Raw genomic sequence first — 16816 nt, forward strand, 5'->3', positions numbered from 1 at the left:
TGGCATATTTAACAGAACTAGAACAAATAATTCTAAAATTTGTATAGAACCAAAAAAGATCCCAAATAGCCAAAACAATCTTGAGATAAAAGAACAAAGCTAGAGCTCCAGCATGAAATCATGCTCCTTGATATCAATTATAGTATGAAGTTACAGTAATCAAAACAGTATAGCCTGGGCACAAAAACAGACACACAGGTCAATGAAACACCTTCCAAGACCAAGCCTCAGAGGAGGAATAAGGATGCACGTGGTTTTCAAATCATGCAGTCGGAGGTAACAGACAGATAGCAAAGTGCAGATTTCCATTAAAATAGTGGTATGTGGGTGGGTACGGAGCTAAGGGAAAATGTCAAGGTAAAAGGCAGTTCCTGGGGTCTCCTGACTATCAGTAATAGCTACAACCCCAGAGGAGGTCATGAGACTTCAAGGAAAGGAATCTAAAGGAAGGAACCAGGGAGAGGAGACCCTCAAGGATGCCAAGAGGGGAGACAGGGATTGGGCAAGGCAGTCAGCGAAGAGTGGGAAGGAAAGTCGGAGCACAACCAAGGTGGCAGGACCCGTACATCACAGGTGGCGATATGAGGGGCAGGAGGGGGTCAGCTGTCACTAAAGGGTCAAAAAAGACCATAAAGGAGGCCCCAGATCTAAGAGTGAGAAGGTAAGGACTCCAGGGCAAGAGGAGCACTTGAGCAGCCCTGCCTCTCATGCAGCACACCCTGCACTGGCACCCACGCCACTCACAGACGATGTCGGGAGCATCGGTCAAGTTCAGGAGGTCATCGTCCTCCCGGAGCTGAGAGTACTTAAGCTGGGACCGCTGGCGCGCCGCGGACAGCACCTCCTGCAGCACCTCGATGTTGCGGAGCTTCTTGCACAGGCTGGCCTCCCTCATGGACTCCTCGTGGTGGGTAACAGCTCGGCACAGATGGGATTTCCCTGCCCACAGAAAATCAACACCACCGGTCACGTGTAACAAATGCAACGTGACCTCTTCATGGAGAGCCTGAGTGCCCAAGGATCTGCCCAGAAAGGTGGACATTCTCTTTCCTGAAGGATCTGCCTGGAAGGCTGCAGTCCCTCTGAACTGTGTGTGCAGTATGCTCATTTGTGTCTCTAGAACTATCGTTCAGCAAACATTTACCAAATGTTCTAGGCATTAGAGATAAAGCAAAAGCTAGCCTCTATATTCACTGAGTTAAAATAACCAGCAAAGAAATGTATAATGGGTCATGCGGCATTAAGGTTCTGGAGAAAAATAAAGCAGAAACAAAAGTAATAGGCAGATGTAGTAATTGAGAAGATGGGGAATGAGGAGTCGCCGTTCTATGATGTGTGATCAGACAAGGCCTTTTAGGAGGTTAACTTAAGTAGAGCCCTGAAGCATTCCTAGAAGAAGTGCAGCAAGTGCAAAGGCCCTGGGACAGGAGCATGCCTGAATGTTTAAGGACAACAAGGGGCTTGGAAGTTTCACTGGGGAGAGTGAAGGCTGCAGAGAAGGATGGAGAATGAGGCCAGAGAGCGCAGGTGAAGACTCCTATCATTCTCTGGGTGAGAAGGGAGCATGAGGGCTCCTGGTAAAAAGCTGGGCAAGCTGTGTGACCTCTCTGGACCTCTCTCTCCTCAAATGAAAACTGGGTATCATACCACATCTATCTCATAGGGTTGGGTGAGGTTTAAGCGAGTTAATATCTATTAAGCAGGCACCACGTAAGCATGGCTTAGACCAGGGTAGTAGGTAAGAAGTGATCAGATTTGGGATATTTTTCTAGGTAGAGTCAACAAGATTTGCTAATCAAAGATGGATGAGAAAGAAAGATGAAGGTAAAGAGTGAGTCCTAGGTTTCTGGCCTGCAAACCTAGAAAGATGGAGTCACCATCACTGAGATGGGGAAAGTGCATGTGCGGGATGGGGGGCAAGTTTGAGTGGTGGAAGAACTCAGATTTGGACACAGAAAACTTGCTCTGAGATCTGTTAGAGACCAAACTAGGACAGTTCATTCTCGGCTCTTAAGTGTGGCCTATGAAACGCGTGCTTCCAGAATAGGATGACTAAGGACCATTCCCTGGACCACTAGGGAGCCGGAAGACTGCCAAAGCTCTGGCTCCACTGTGGGAGAGCTGGGCGCACACAGAACCCATGAGAACACAGCTCTGGAAGCCCGCTGAGGTTAGAGGACTATGCCTCCTGGTTTCTGAATCCAGAGTGGCCACAATGACTCAGAAGACCTACTCCCCAGGCCCTTCCCTGGCAACCTGTCTGGGGTTGTCAATGAGTGGGAGCAGCTGGATGGGTCAGACAGGACACAAGGGAGGAAGGGAGCAGGAGAGCCAACACGCACCCAGTAGTTGGCGCTGATGAACATTCTTCAGGGTGCCCAAGGGTGTCAGTCCCTCTGGCATGTGGCTGTAGAGCTGGGACAGGCACTTCTCCTGGTGGTCCTCATCTTCACCAGGCTTCACTGCAACAGGAACCGCAAGATAGATCCTTTTTTCATGACCGTGGTGCAGCCTTTATACATGGCTCCACAGACCCACAGAGAAATCCCGCTTTCAACTACATCCCCAGCTTAACAAGGCCCTTGGAATAATAGGTCTCCTTTCCACCCCTGGCCACACCCAGGCAATCCAGCCCAAGGTCTTTGTGCAGGGGGGCCAGTCTCACTCTAGGGGCTCATGATTTGGCTCCAAGCCCCTGATCTCTGTCTCCTTCCAGTCACCCATCTCACGAACCTCCAAGCACAGCCCTGCCTTAAACCTCTGAGGGCCTCCCTGCCTGCACCCTCCCTGGTATATGTCCATTCCTAACCTCACCAAACCACCCACCGCTACCTCAACAGCCTCCGTTCCAGGACCCAGTCAGATCCTGTTCTCACTCTAGCTATCCTCTCCTTCCCGTTCCACTGGAAAAGTCCCCCTCAGAGTCCCAAGGCTAACTCAGATGGCCATGCCTGCCTCAAAGGAACCTCCATGACTATACCAAGGACTCCAACCTCTGCCCCATTTGTATTCCTACCTCAGTGACTGAGGCATTGAGCATTCCTATTGGTTCACCCGACCAGTCCCGCTCAAAAGACTATAATCATCCCAGCAGGAGCAGCTAAGACAGAGAGCCTTCCATATATGGAGCATTATATAGCTTTGCACAGAGGCACTTAGTTTTCACAATAGCTTGTGAGATAGGATCTCTTCATATTCCCGTTTTATAGTTGAGAAAACAGGCACAGAGCAGCTAAGTAACTTGCCCAAGATCACCTAGCTAGTAAATGACAGAGCTGAGATGTGAACCCAGGAAGTCTGGCCCCAGAGGATGGCTTTTCCATTACTTGGAGGGCAGCCTTGATGAGCATGAAAATCAATGAAAGTCCCTTTCCCACCTACAACCTCAGATCAGAGCCAAGACTAGGGGGAGAGTGAGGCATTTACCCCAGGCTGAAATTTTAAGCAGGTGCTCTAAACCCAGCCACCAAGATATATATGATAGTTTAATACAATTTTCTAAGTATCAAAATGAACATCAAATTTCCTTTGTTTCATGCTCCAGTGTGCCTCAGCATACCACTGTTATTATCTGCATCTTCATTTTCTTTTATTAATTTGTTTTTGACCACACCACACAGCATGTGGGGTCTTAATTCCCTGACCAGGGATCAAACCCGTGCTTCATGAAGTGGAAGCACGGAGTCTTGACCACTGGCCTGCCAAGGAAGTCCCAGCCGGTGTCTTCATTTAAAGTTTTCAGGTGTCTTCTTTTAAATTTTAATCACCGTGGATTTTTGCCTCAGTTTTGATTCATCTACAATTACATGTTAAAACATTATCTCAATTACTGAGTTCAAAATCTAAGGGCATCCCCTTAGATTTTGTGTTTGAGGTGAGTATCTCCCCGATCTAGTCCTGGTCCTAGATTCCAGGTGAAATATCTCCATGAAGCTGTCAGCTCCACCCCAGGCAGAAGAAATGCTACCCCCTCCCCCTCCCACAGCAGTACCACATCACCCCTAATCCCACCCTGTGTGACAGCTGCCTGGGCCCAAGTGTAACCCCCACCCTCTGCCCCCAGGCTGTTGAGCATCTCTCAGGCAAGCAGAAAGCTCTCGCTCAGCTCAGTGTCACCCAGAGGCAGCAAGCCTGCAACCCTGACCAAAGCCTGGAGCCCCAGGCCGCCCAGCCTTACGCTGGTGGTCGATGAGCAGGGTGGCTGTGAAGTAGTGGGCCAGGGCTTCATAGTGGTGGGCCTTCACGCAGGCCAGGCTGGCCCAGGAGTACGGGATGTTCTCCTTCACCGGCTCCTGGTTCATGGCTGCGTGCAGCTGCCGATAGACCTCTCCCACCTAGAACGGAAGGAGCGCTGGGAGTGAGGAGCCTGGCACAGGGGCCCTCACGTATCCGGGCTGCAGAACAAGAGCCCTTTCTTCTCTGTGGCGGCCCCTGCCAGAGGCCGCTCCACAGTCTGGGAGCTATTCCAAGGGCTCCCAGCGTTGTCAGTGTCAGAGTTGACAGGGAGACTGGGCCACCGTCATTATGCTGGTCTTTAGGCTCAGCTGCAGATGGAATCAGTGATCCATATCTGAAACACCAACTTGCCAACAAAAGGCAAGCCAGCGCTCTGGCCGGCCAGGGCGGGCATGCTGCCCAGGTCACAGGCAAGCTGCCGTGGGAAGCCCCTGCCGCCTCCAGGGGGCCCACACCAACGCAGCCTGCTCGCCCCAGAAGTCAGGGGAAACAGCAAGGCTCACCTTGGCCGCTTCCTGAGCCACCTTCACCAGGAGGAAGAACTCGTTCTGGAGCCCGGGGAGGCAGACCTTCTCAAACGTGCTTTCTTGGGCTTGTGCCAGCATCATTTTGACCAGCACACTGAGCATGGCGGGGCTCATGTCGTAGCTTGGAGTGTGAGTAAACGTCTCCTTCAGGTAGTTTAAAACCCCTGCAATTGGAATTGTTTTGAGCATTAGTTAGGAATAGCCTGTTTATTTCACCATGCTGCTCAAGAATATAAAAAATGATGAAGCAAAAATATGAAACTAGTGTCCCAAAGCATCTCTAGAAAACTCCGATTCTCAATTACCATGAAAACCTGCAATTCCACTCCTGGGTTTAACCCCACAGAATTGAAAGCAGTGACTTAAACTGATATTTATACAAGAATGCTCATGGCAGCATTATTCCTAGTAACCAAAAGGTAGAAACTCAAATGTCCATCGACATTTGCGATACGAGGATAAATCAAGTGTGGTCTATACATACAATGGAGTATTTTCAGCCTTGGGACTTCCCTGGTGACCCAGTGGCTAAGACTTCTTACTCCCAGTTCAATCCCTGGTCAGGGAACTAGATCCCACACGCCGTAACTAAGATCAAAGATCCCTTGTGCTGCAACTAAGACCTGGAGCAGCAAAATAAATAAAATAAATATATATTTTTTAAAAGGCAAGGGCTTCCCTGGTGGCTCGGTGGTAAAGCATCTGCCTGCCAATGCAGGAGACGTGGGTTTGACCTCTGGTCTGGGAAGGTCCCACATGCTGCTAAGCAACTAAGCCCCTGCACCGCAATTACTGAGACTGTGCTCTAGAGCCCAGGAACCACAACTACTGAGCTCACAGGCTGCAACTACTGAAGCCCACGTGCCCCAGATCCTATGCTCTGCAATGAGAGAAGCCACTGCAACGAAAGGCGTTGCTTGGCAACCAGAGTAGCCCCCCATCCCCACCCCCCACTCACCACAACTGGAGGAAAGCCCACACAACAATGAAGACTCAGCACAGCCAAAAATAAATGAATCAATCTTTTTTTTTTAAAAAAAGAAGTCAATTCTGACACATGGTACAACATGGATGAAGACATCATGCTACGTGAAGAAGGTCCATCATACTGAGCTGAGGTATCTGGAATAGTCAAATTCATAGACACACATGGGCTGGAGGGAGGAGGGAATGGAGTTATTGTTTAATGGGACAGAGTTTCCCTTTGGGGAGATTAAAAAATGTTCTGGGGACAGACAGTTGCACAACAATGTGGCTGTACTTGATACTAACAAACTACTCCTAAAAATGGTTACAATTGTAATTTTGTTACGTATGTTTTACCAGTAAGAAGACTTTTGTTTTTCAGTTCTCTTCGAAAACATTTACACCTGTATCAAGCAAGGAAACCAGCCTGCTCCCTGTCCATTCCTGTCTTACCTGGACCGTTGTAAGAAATTCCATACGTGACTAGGCATTTGAGGGAAGTGAAGGAAGACAGAATGACTAAAGGGCTTGCAGGGGTTCATGCTCACTCTTAACCTCTGGGTCATTCAGAAATTCAAGGCTTTTCTCCAGGACCTCAGGGAAGATCAGCTCAGTCACTCTAGTGGAAATTTTCATGCTATAGCCCTCAGCTGACTTTCTTATGTGTTAGAAAAGTGTCACAGCATTAACTGGCAAAGCAACCTAGAGCTGAAATAAAACCTCCTGGCAAAATCCCATCTGACTGGTTCCTCTGGTTTTGCTGCAAAGCACAAGCTGCCCTGCAGGAGGAAGGCCACGGCTGCAGGCTCTCTGGGGTCCACTCTCACTTTGTTCTCAAGCTTCATTTTGTCCACATCTCTGGAATCTCAGAGACAGGCATACCTGCTTCAGATTCTTCAGAAAGAAAGATGAGCCCAGAAAAGGATTTACAGTGAAAAAATTCGACTCCCACATGAAATTTCAGCATGGTGCTTTCTCCCAAGGGATCTATCACTTTAACCAAACAATATCATGACCAGCCCAAACGGCAAAGCCAAGGTTCTTCACAGCCTTGCAGAGGAAAGTGAGATAACCCCCAAAATTTTCTGCCAGGGGTAACACCCCAAAGTAGAGTGACAAGGACCAGCACAGAAAGAAACTTATTATGGAGCCAGCTCGGGGCATCACACGGTGGTCAGCATTGTGGCCACTTCTGCCTACAATCTCTATGCCAACTCCGCAGGACACAGCTAGAGGGGAGTCAGCCAGGACCCTGGAGCGCCCATGAGGCAGGCCTACCCACTGCACCCATGGGCTGCCAACCACCCCCTGCTCCTCTATAGGTTGGTGCTAAGTGCCACTTAGCAGGGAGCCAAGAAGAGCAACTATGGGTGAGCAAGCTTCTCAGAATTCTCATAACAAAGGCACAGATGGTAACACTCACTGATGAGGCACACTGCCGGATGAAAGGAAAAAGAAAAAGCCTAGATTGTCACCGCTTGAGAAAACTTATTCTCTTCTTCAAAACTGTATTCAAAGGCACGGTTCATCCACTGCCATCCGTGGGGCCACTCATTCGGAAAAGATTAATCATTAACCACTGTGTACATGAGCCACAGTTAGACGGAGACGACCCGGTTTGAGCCAGGAAACAATTTTCCTGATGGGAAGAGCCACCAGCTCCAGAAGCTGGCCGGGCCCTTTCAGGCTTCTGAGGCCAAGTGTGGGCCTGGGGAGGATCCACAGACCCCCTTCAGCTCAGGTACCAGGGCCACCCGGCAGAGCTAGAGCTCTATCTCAGCGGCAGCGCCCCCTTGGAGACATACCTGCAGCTCTCTGAAAGGAATCCACCGTGCTCTCCAGCCCAGCTTCTGTCTGTCGATTGCACCGGGTGCCGATCTGTGTATAGAGGGCTCCGATGTTAAACAGGATGCTGGCCTTCTCCAGCAGCAAGTTCTGTTGGCTGACTGGAACCCCGGTGAGAGAGTCATACCTATTTAAAAGAAACATCTTCTGAGAATATGAATCCCTTGGCTAGTGAGTGCCGTTTGGGAGTAAAAATGGACAAAACATTTCTTGAATAAAACTAAAAGATGCACATGCAATGAGGCTTTTATCTCAAGCAAGACAATGGGCTGCTCATACTGTTAGGACGCCCACAAGCACAAACAGAGGCAGGGCTGCTTCTCAACCAGGATGTCCTTCCGTGGGTGAATGGACACACAAACTGTGGTACAGCCATACAGTGGAAAACTATGCAACACTTAAAAAAATATGTAAGAAATGAACTATCAAGGCATAAAAAGACACAAGAAACCGTAAGTGCATGTGACTAAGTGAAAGAAGCCGATCCGGAAAGGCTACATACTGTATGATTCCAACTATATGACATTCTGGAAAAGATAGAACAATAGAGATAAAAAGAATCAGTGGTTGCCAGGGTTGGGGACTGCCAAGGGCTGGGGATGCCTAGGTGGAGAGCAGAAGATTGCAGGGTAATGAAACTATTCTGTGTGATGCTATGACGTGGATGCATGTCACTGCTGTTTAGCCACTAAGTGATGTCTGACTCTTTTGCAACCCCATGGTCTGTAGCCCAATAGGCTCCTCTGTCCATGGGATTTCCCAGGGGAGAATACTAGAGTGGGTTGCCATTTCCTTCTCCAGGGGATCTTCCCAACCTGGAGATCGAACCCACTCCTACACTGGCAGGGGGATTCTTTACCACCGAGCGATCCGGGAAGCCCACATGTGTCATTGATCATTTGTCCAAAAACCCATGGAAGGTACACCACCAACAGGAACTGTAAACAGTGGGTGTTGGGTGATGGGCAGCCAATGTAAGAACATCAGCTATAACAAATTTAACACTCTGGCGGTGGATGTTGACAGTGGAAGAGGTGCTGGGTGTGTAGGAGCAGCAGGTATATGAGAATTCTGTGCACTTTCCTTTCAATTTTACTATGAACCTGAAACTGCTCTAAAAAATAAAATGTATTTTTTAAAAAATAAGGCTGCTCCTACATGAAATGTAGCAATTACTAACCCCTCATAATTCTTCTTGAGGCCTTAAAGACTCAGGATATGTTTTAAAGTTCATACATTGACCAGAGTATAGATATGGAGCTTCTCCCTAATTCAGCACTAAAAAGTCACATTTGGGGTTTTCACTCATGTGCCGGCAGCTAACACACCTTTAGGAAAAGTCATGTGCCCTTCCTTTCAAAAGCAAGCATCAAGAGCCATCTGCTGTGGTGAAATTTAACTCTGAATATGCTTCTTAGCTACTAGGATTCACTTTCATTTCACATACTCCTTGGGCGTCCGTGGCAGCTCAGATGGTAAAGAATTCACCTGTAATGCCCTGGGTGAGGAAGATCCCCTGGAGAAAGGAGTAGCTACTCACTCCAGTATTCTTGCCTGGGAAATCTCATGGACAGAGGAGACTGGCGGACTATAGTCCACAGGGTCACAAAAAAATCGGACAAGACTGAAGTGACTAAGCACGCACATACTCCTAAGCAACTCAAAGAAGAGGTATAGCATCTCCAAGATATTTCAACAGCACTAATCAATCAAAAGTACCAACTCTGGGGAAGAATCAAAGATTCTGCTTCAGTTTTTAATAGATCTGATCTACTTCTGTTTGCTGCACTGGTCACTGGGAGAAAACTTGATTCCCACCCCCATCCCATCTGAGACAAGAATCTTGCTTCTTGTCAGTTCTACCTCAGAGCCCTGGGGTTTCCCTCACGACAAAGTGCACACACATACAAACACACACACATGCCTCCTCTACACATACACACGCCTCCTCTCCTCGGCTCACTTGCTCTGAGAAGCAAGAAGCCACTGTCTGTCGGAGCCTTCTCCCTGTGGATCCCCTTCATAAACAAACACTGGTTTATCCACAAATCTCCAGGCTCCCCTTTGTTCACGGGACAACTAGAAGGAGGGGGCTGCAGTGCAGAGGAGCCTTATGTGGGGCTGAGGCTCCCCAGTGTGGCTGGAGATAGAAAGCCCCAGCTCAGGCACCTACCAGGTAAACAGGATCCCCATCTGTCGGGTGGGTGGGAAGAATCGGCTCTCGACAAACCCCAGCTGCAAGAAGTAACTCATCAGCAGCTCTACTCCCGCCTCATTTCGGCTGGGCGTCCGACAGGCCTGAAAGGACAGGAACCACCGCAGGGGTGAGTTGGTGAACAGAGAGCAGATGGACGGGCCAGGAAGATGCTCACACACAGTTTCTCTGGAGCCTGGGCCCCGCTGCTGGTATCATGAACTCTAGGAGAGCTGGGAGGAACTCATGAGTCCTGGGACCCAGCCCCAGACATGCATGTCTATCTCCTCTGTGGTCTTCTTTTGTGGCAAGATGAATGGATGTTTCCGACAGCCCCTCCCTAACATCCCCGACCACCATTGATTCTACAAGACTGCATGTGCAACAGTGGGATCATCAGAAGACTGGACAGCCTCTAATCACAGCCAGCCTCCTCTCCATCCTGCTGCACATGGAAACGTACTTGTCTGAGATCCATGAGATCTGCTATTTCATTTTCGTAGAGGTAGCTATCTTCACTGTAATGTTCCAGAATAAAATCCTGCAAGAAAAATGAGATGCTGTAAGGTCTGACTCAAAACCAGAAACAGGTAAAATAGTAGCATCTACGGTACGCGTGTATGCTAAGTCAATTCAGTCATGTCCGACTCTTTGTGACCCCATGGACTGTAGCCTGCCAGGTTCCTCTGTCCAGGGGATTCTCCAGGCAAGAATACTGGGGTGGGTTGCCATGCCCTTCTCCAGGGGATCTTCCCAACCCAGGGATTGAACCCACGTCTCTTTAATCTACTGCACTGGCAGGAAGGTTCTTTACCACTAGCGCCACCTGGGAAACCCATAAAAATGCAGGTAGAATTCATAAAAATTTATGGGAACGTGTACACTACAGTGATTTTCTAAGTGGTGGCATTTATATTCCTGGTTTTGTTTAAGTATATTTAAATTCTTTTGCTTTTGCTGTTTCAGTTAAAGGGGAAAAAAGTAAAAGTGAAAGTCGCTCAGTCATGTACAACTCTTTGCAACCCCATGGAAGTGGGTAGCCTTTCCCTTCTCCAGGAAATCTTCCCAACCCAGGTATCAAACTCATGTCTCCCACATTGCAGGCAGATTCTTCACCAGCTGAGCCACAAGGGAAGCCCAAGAATACTGGAGTGGATATCCTATCCCTTCTCCAGCAGATCTTCTGGAACCAGGAATGGAACTGGGGTCTCCTGCATTGCAGGTGGATTCTTTACCAACTAAGCTATAAAGGAAGCCCAGTTAAAAGCGAAGTTGTTTTCTATTTAAAAACATCTTGGCAGGGGACTTCCCTGTGGTCCAGTGGCTAAGACTCCGAGCTGCCAAGGCAGAGGTCACGGTTCCATCCTTGCTCGGGGAACTAGATGCCACATGGTATAACTAAAGATCCCACAAGCAGCAACTAAGAATTCAGATGCCACAACTAAAGATCCTACATGTCACAGCTGACGATCTGAAAGATTGGCCACAGTGAAGATTGAAGACCCACCCTCCCCCCGTGCCACAACTAAGACAGCCAAATAAATAAATAAATATTTTTTTAAAATTAAAGTGCCTTGGCAGCATAGCGAAGTGACTTGTGTAAGTGACTGTGAGTTCAATCACACTGGCAAACATCACAGATATTCAGGGGCTCAGACCTTCATCTTCAGTGGGGACTTCACACATGGTAAAGGCAACTCATGTCTGGGGACTGTTATGAGACCTCAGGGTCTGTGACGGGAACCTCTGTGAGGGCACTTCCACGAACAAAGCACCCCAGGGAGACCCCCAGCTGGGTCCGGTGTTTGCTGCTGGCTCTGTGAATTCGTTCATTTATAAGGCACACTGGTAAGCACTGGCAGGGTGCCAGGCGCTGTACACAGTGCTGGGGCCACTTCAGAGAACAAAACAAAGACCTTGCCCCACGGAACTTATACTCTCACAAGGGAGTACAGACAACAAGTAACAGGCATCACACAGAGTTCCCTGGTGGTCTAGGCTGGGATTCACTGCAGTGGCCCAGGTTCAATGGTCAGGAAACAGATCCCATAAGCTCTGCTGCTGCCTGGTCACTCAGTCGTGTCCAGCTCTTTTCGACCCTGTGGACTGTAGTCCGCCAGGCACCTCTGTCCAAGGGATTCTCCAGGCAAGAATGCTGGAGAGGGTTGCCATTTCCTCCTCCAGGGGCTCTTCCCCACCTAGGGACTGAAACCTCGTCTCTGACGTCTCCTGCGCTGGCAGGCGGGTTCTTTACCACTGATGCCACGTGGGAAGCCCCCAACCCCCACTGCCTGCTGTAAGCTGTGTGGTGTGGCCAAAATTTTTTTTTTAAATTTTAAATAAAAAAGAAATAGGCACAACAGAACATATATTAGAAGATGGTTAAGTATTACAGGAAAGAAATAAGAGAAGTATAATGTGTGTGGAGAATGAACTTTTGCACAACATCCTCCATAAGCGCTGGCTCTACCTGGCTGCAAAAAGTTGAAGGGAGCGATTGCTGATTACATTTTCCCAAGTGGCTGTGAGTATTCTCTTTATACGCCTTCTACATTAAAGTCCCTTCTGCTTTTTATATGTTCAGTGAATATTTACACATGCACCCATACACCCTCCACTTACAAAAATGGGATTGTACTGAACGAATATACGACTTGGCTTTGCTCTTGTTTTTCTTGAATTGGCACTGTATCAAATGTTTTCCTATGCCACAAAGTATTCTATGACACAAATTTCAATGGTTATATAATCCTCCAAAGGCACAAATGTGCCATTCATTTATTCAACAAATAGAGTACCTACTATGTGCTAGCCAATATGTACCATGATATTCTTAACCCTCCTTTGTTAAACACATAAATCATGACAGTCCTCCTCCTGCACATCTCTGATTAGTTCCTCAGAATAAATCCTGAGATGTTGTGCCAGTGCCAAGGAGATGCAGAAGGCTCCTTTTGTTTTTTCACGAGTGTCATTTTCAGCCAACTTTTCTGTTCGCTTTATGATTCTATGATTTTCTTTATGACTTTAAGTGCTGGTGTTTGGAATCAGCTCCTCTACTAACATAGTGACACTGTGTATATTTGAAATGGTTTTCAAATATGATCAATTAGGTTACTAAGTGAAGTCGCTCAGTCACGTCCGACTCTTTGTGACCCCATGGGCTGTAGCCTACCAGGCTCCTCTGTCCACGGGATTTTCCAGGCAAAAAGTCCTGGAGTGGATTGCCATTTCCTTCTCCAGGGGATCTTCCTAACCCAGGGATCGAACCCAGGTCTCCTTCTTTGTAGACAGACACTTTACCATCTCAGCCACCACAGAAGTCACTATTATGTTACTAGTGATGAGAAGGCAATGGCACCCCACTCCAGTACTCTTGCCTGGAAAATCCCATGAACGGAGGAGCCTGGTAGGCTGCAGTCCATGGGGTCGCAAAGAGTCGGACACGACTGAGCAACTTCCCTTTCACTTTTCACTTTCATGCATTGGAGAAGGAAATGGCAACCCACTCCAGTATTCTTGCCTAGAGAATCCCAGGGACGGGGGAGCCTGGTGGGCTGCTGTCTATGGGGTCGCACAGAGTCGGACACGACTGAAGCGACTTAGCAGTAGCAGCAGACATTATGGTGAGGATGATCTGGAAGACAAAGCTCCTCTAGGGCTTCTCCAGGACTACATCCATGAGAATGGATTAAAGCATTAAAGCCACCGCTCAGGGGACTTCCCTGGTAGCCCAGCACTTAAGAATCTGCCTTCCAATGAGAGGGATGTGGGCTTGATCAGGGAACTAAGATCCCACATGCCTCAGGGCAACTAAGCCCACACGCCCCAACTACTGAATTCATCTGCTACGTGAAAGATCCCACATGCCACAACAAAGACCCAAAGCAGCCCAAAATAAATAAATAAACAAGTATTAAAAAAAAGAGGACAAAGAAGAAGGCTTATTCTACTCGGTGTTAAAACACATGAAAAATGGACAATGAAACCAAATATGGGGCAGAAACAGAAGCAGAGTCGAGAATCAGGTATATAACATAAGCCCACCGTTCAAAGAAGAGGAAAAGCCTGGAGCATCCACCAGGTCCAGGCAGGAAGGAGGGTACACACAGCTGTTCCTGATGTGAACTGAAGGGAAGAACTCTTACAGGGATGTGGGTAGGGTTATGGGAAACCACAGGGATGGCCTGGGATCTCCAGAGCCATTAGAACCACAGGGCTGAAGGGCCAAAGGGGAGAAGGAGTTATGAGAACTTGGAGAGGCAGCTGCCTGAGGCGAGGATCCAAACCAGGACGTCCTCTGGTGGGATGGGGTTGGGGGGAATGCAAAAGGTGGCCAGCTGAGGGGACTGAGGAGTTCCCTCTCCTCCCATCCTCTCATCTCCCCCTCAGCCACACCCAGTAGGAAGTCACAGCAGGAGCCAGTGCTAACTCTCACACAGAGCAGGAGGGAGGGGGACTGAGGGGGCAGGAGGGGCACAGGATGAAAAGGACAGCATCCAACATGACACATGGATTCTTCATACATAGCTCAGGGGAAGCTGGCCACCACTGTGGTGAAAATAAAAACGTACAGCCCCGGGGCTTCCCTGGTGGACCAGTGGTTAAGATTCTGCCTTGCAATGCAGGGGACACCACTAGTTTGACCCCAGGTCCAGAAGATCCTACCTGCTGCAAGGCAACTAAGCCTGTGCCACAACTACTGAGTCTGCGCTCTGCAGCCCTTGAGCCACAACTGCTAAGCCCACATGCAGCAACTACTGAAGCCCATGAACCTTAGAACCTGTGCTCCACAATGAGAGGCCACCCCGATGAGAAGCCCGCCTACCACAACGAGACAGTAACCCCTGCTCTCTGCAACTAGGAAAAGCCTGCATGCAGCGACAAACACCCAGCACAGCTAAAAAGAAACTAAAATAAAACCAAGTTAGCCCCCTGCCTCTCATTACTCACCCCCAAACAAACTCCAGATTGGCTAAAGATTTAATGTTAAAAATTAAACAAAGCACTGGAAGAAACTACGGCAAAATAAATGTTTCCTCTTGGTGTGGAGAATGCCTTTCAAGGCAGGGATGTAAAGGGAAGAACTGTGAAGCTTAACAACATAAAATCTGTTTGAAAAAAAAAGATATATCTTATTTTTTTTAAACTGGTATTGCTTGTAAAACAAGTTAAAGGAGAGAACATACTAGGAGAAATACTTGCAACATACAATACTTGCAACATACTTGCAACATACAAGGATTACTCTCCTGCACATAAAAACGGACTCAAGAAAAACTCTGTGGTAAAAGAGACAAAGGACAGAAATAGGTGTTTCCAAGAGGACACATGCAAGGAGCAAATAAACAGAAGTGAGGATGTATTCGAGAATGTATACAAACTGTAATGATACCATTTTTGCCTGACTTCCCCAAATCAAAATGATCAGTGATACCCACTGTAAGTGACAGGGGACAGAGTAAAGGGACAAAGTAGGTGATTAAATAGTTAATCCCACTAGGGGATTGTAAGTAGAAAAAATACGGGAGACCCCTGTAAGTTAATGATTACTCAAAAGAGAAGACACTTAACAACAAAACCAGGCAAGAGAAGCACAAGACATGTGGCATGAGGCCCATATCCTGCTCAGTGAGCTCAGTAAGGTAATGATTCCCAGGACACGCTCTCTGCACACATAGGAAAATAATACTTTGTGAACCTAGCCTGACCATGTAGGAAGCAGAAAACTCCCCGCTCTACCTGGAGGAGGAGCTGATGATGGAAGCATGACATCTACTCAAGAAAGACAAAGTTCTCTCCCTCTCCCCACTTTTCCTTTGATTATAAAGCTGTGGTCCGGTAAGTTCTCAGGGCGAAGCATTTCTCGCCTGCCTGCTTGTAAACCTCACTAGCATCCTACTCTAATGAATCACTTCTTATCTACCTCTTTGCTTCTCACTGAATTCTTTCCTGCGTTGAGACATAAAGAACTGTAGTACCAGAGCTCTTGGGAGCCCCTGAAATGACACAAATGGTTTCAGATGGCGACTGCGGCAGGATGGCGGTAAGATGAGAAGGTCTGGGGTCTGGTCCTAGAAGGCTCATGGGATGCCACGCGCCAAGAGAATGGAGGAAGATACTCCACCAATGGCTGTTTTGTTTTAGACAGGCTGATCAACCCCAAAGGCTTTGGGGCTCTGATCAAGAACTGGGTACAGGTCAAGTGAGTGATATTATGGATGTATAAAGGGAAAACAAACAAAAAACTGGAGGAATGGTGGTAATCAACATTTTATGGTGGGTTGCCATAAAAATGTGGCAAGGGACCGTAAAGATGTGGAAGGGATCAGCTGACAATGGAAATAGTATGCAAAAAGAAAGACACTTCACTGTTTGGATTGCTTCGGACAGGATTTGGCCGTCTACACTGTTTTTAAGTCTGAGACTTTTCTTCTATATTCTGTATCTATCCCTGTTAAAACTCAAGTCTGTAAACTTAATTTTTCCAACTGTTATTTGTAAACTGATAAATCTGCATTGCAATGTCTGTTTTATGAATAAGTTTACAAATGAAACTGAGATCTCTGAATACATTTAAGTCATGTCTTTTCGTTTTCAGATAATATTGCTTAGATTAATTTGTGAATGAGCTCAATTTAACTGGCTTTGAAAAGTATAAAGTAAGCACTTCCAAAATAAAACACTTCCAAATATAAGAGAAACTAAGCTAAATGGATTATAGGTTCACATGACTTAAGAAATATTTAATATTAAATTAATAGTTGGTATTAAAGTTTGTAGTTTAAGTTAGTTAATTAATATAGATTTTTTAGACTCATGAGTATTAAGTATAATCCTTTATCTGAGTTTACTAAAAGTAAGTTCATACTATATTTGTTGTACAATTTGTCAACAAAAAAATTAACCCCTTATTGTCAGACTTTTGCCATCCTGATATCCTTGTAGCATGGCAACAATCTGCTCCTAAATTAAAAAAAAAAAAAAATTAGGATAGATATACAAAAGCTGCAAATTAAACAGTCAGGGATATGGGAAATCCAAGATG

General features: G+C 47.2%; 1 protein-coding gene across 2 annotated transcripts in view; it reads right to left on the reverse strand.

The window, feature by feature from the left end:
- RHPN2 (rhophilin Rho GTPase binding protein 2) overlaps positions 1-16816 on the reverse strand; it is a 70688-nt gene that overhangs the window by 9671 nt on the left and 44201 nt on the right. The window contains exons 5-11 of one of the 2 annotated variants that reach the window (XM_015100546.3): positions 10232-10309; positions 9748-9872; positions 7535-7701; positions 4740-4927; positions 4178-4334; positions 2343-2462; positions 745-939 (exon numbers count right to left, since the gene is read on the reverse strand). In XM_015100546.3, coding sequence (XP_014956032.2) covers positions 745-939; positions 2343-2462; positions 4178-4334; positions 4740-4927; positions 7535-7701; positions 9748-9872; positions 10232-10309 — 1030 coding nt within the window. The remainder of the gene's footprint in view (positions 1-744; positions 940-2342; positions 2463-4177; positions 4335-4739; positions 4928-7534; positions 7702-9747; positions 9873-10231; positions 10310-16816) is intronic. The other variant, XM_042231940.1, reaches the window with a different exon arrangement.

The sequence above is a fragment of the Ovis aries genome, chromosome 14, assembly GCF_016772045.2.
Source record: "Ovis aries strain OAR_USU_Benz2616 breed Rambouillet chromosome 14, ARS-UI_Ramb_v3.0, whole genome shotgun sequence".
NCBI classification, from domain to species: domain Eukaryota; kingdom Metazoa; phylum Chordata; class Mammalia; order Artiodactyla; family Bovidae; genus Ovis; species Ovis aries.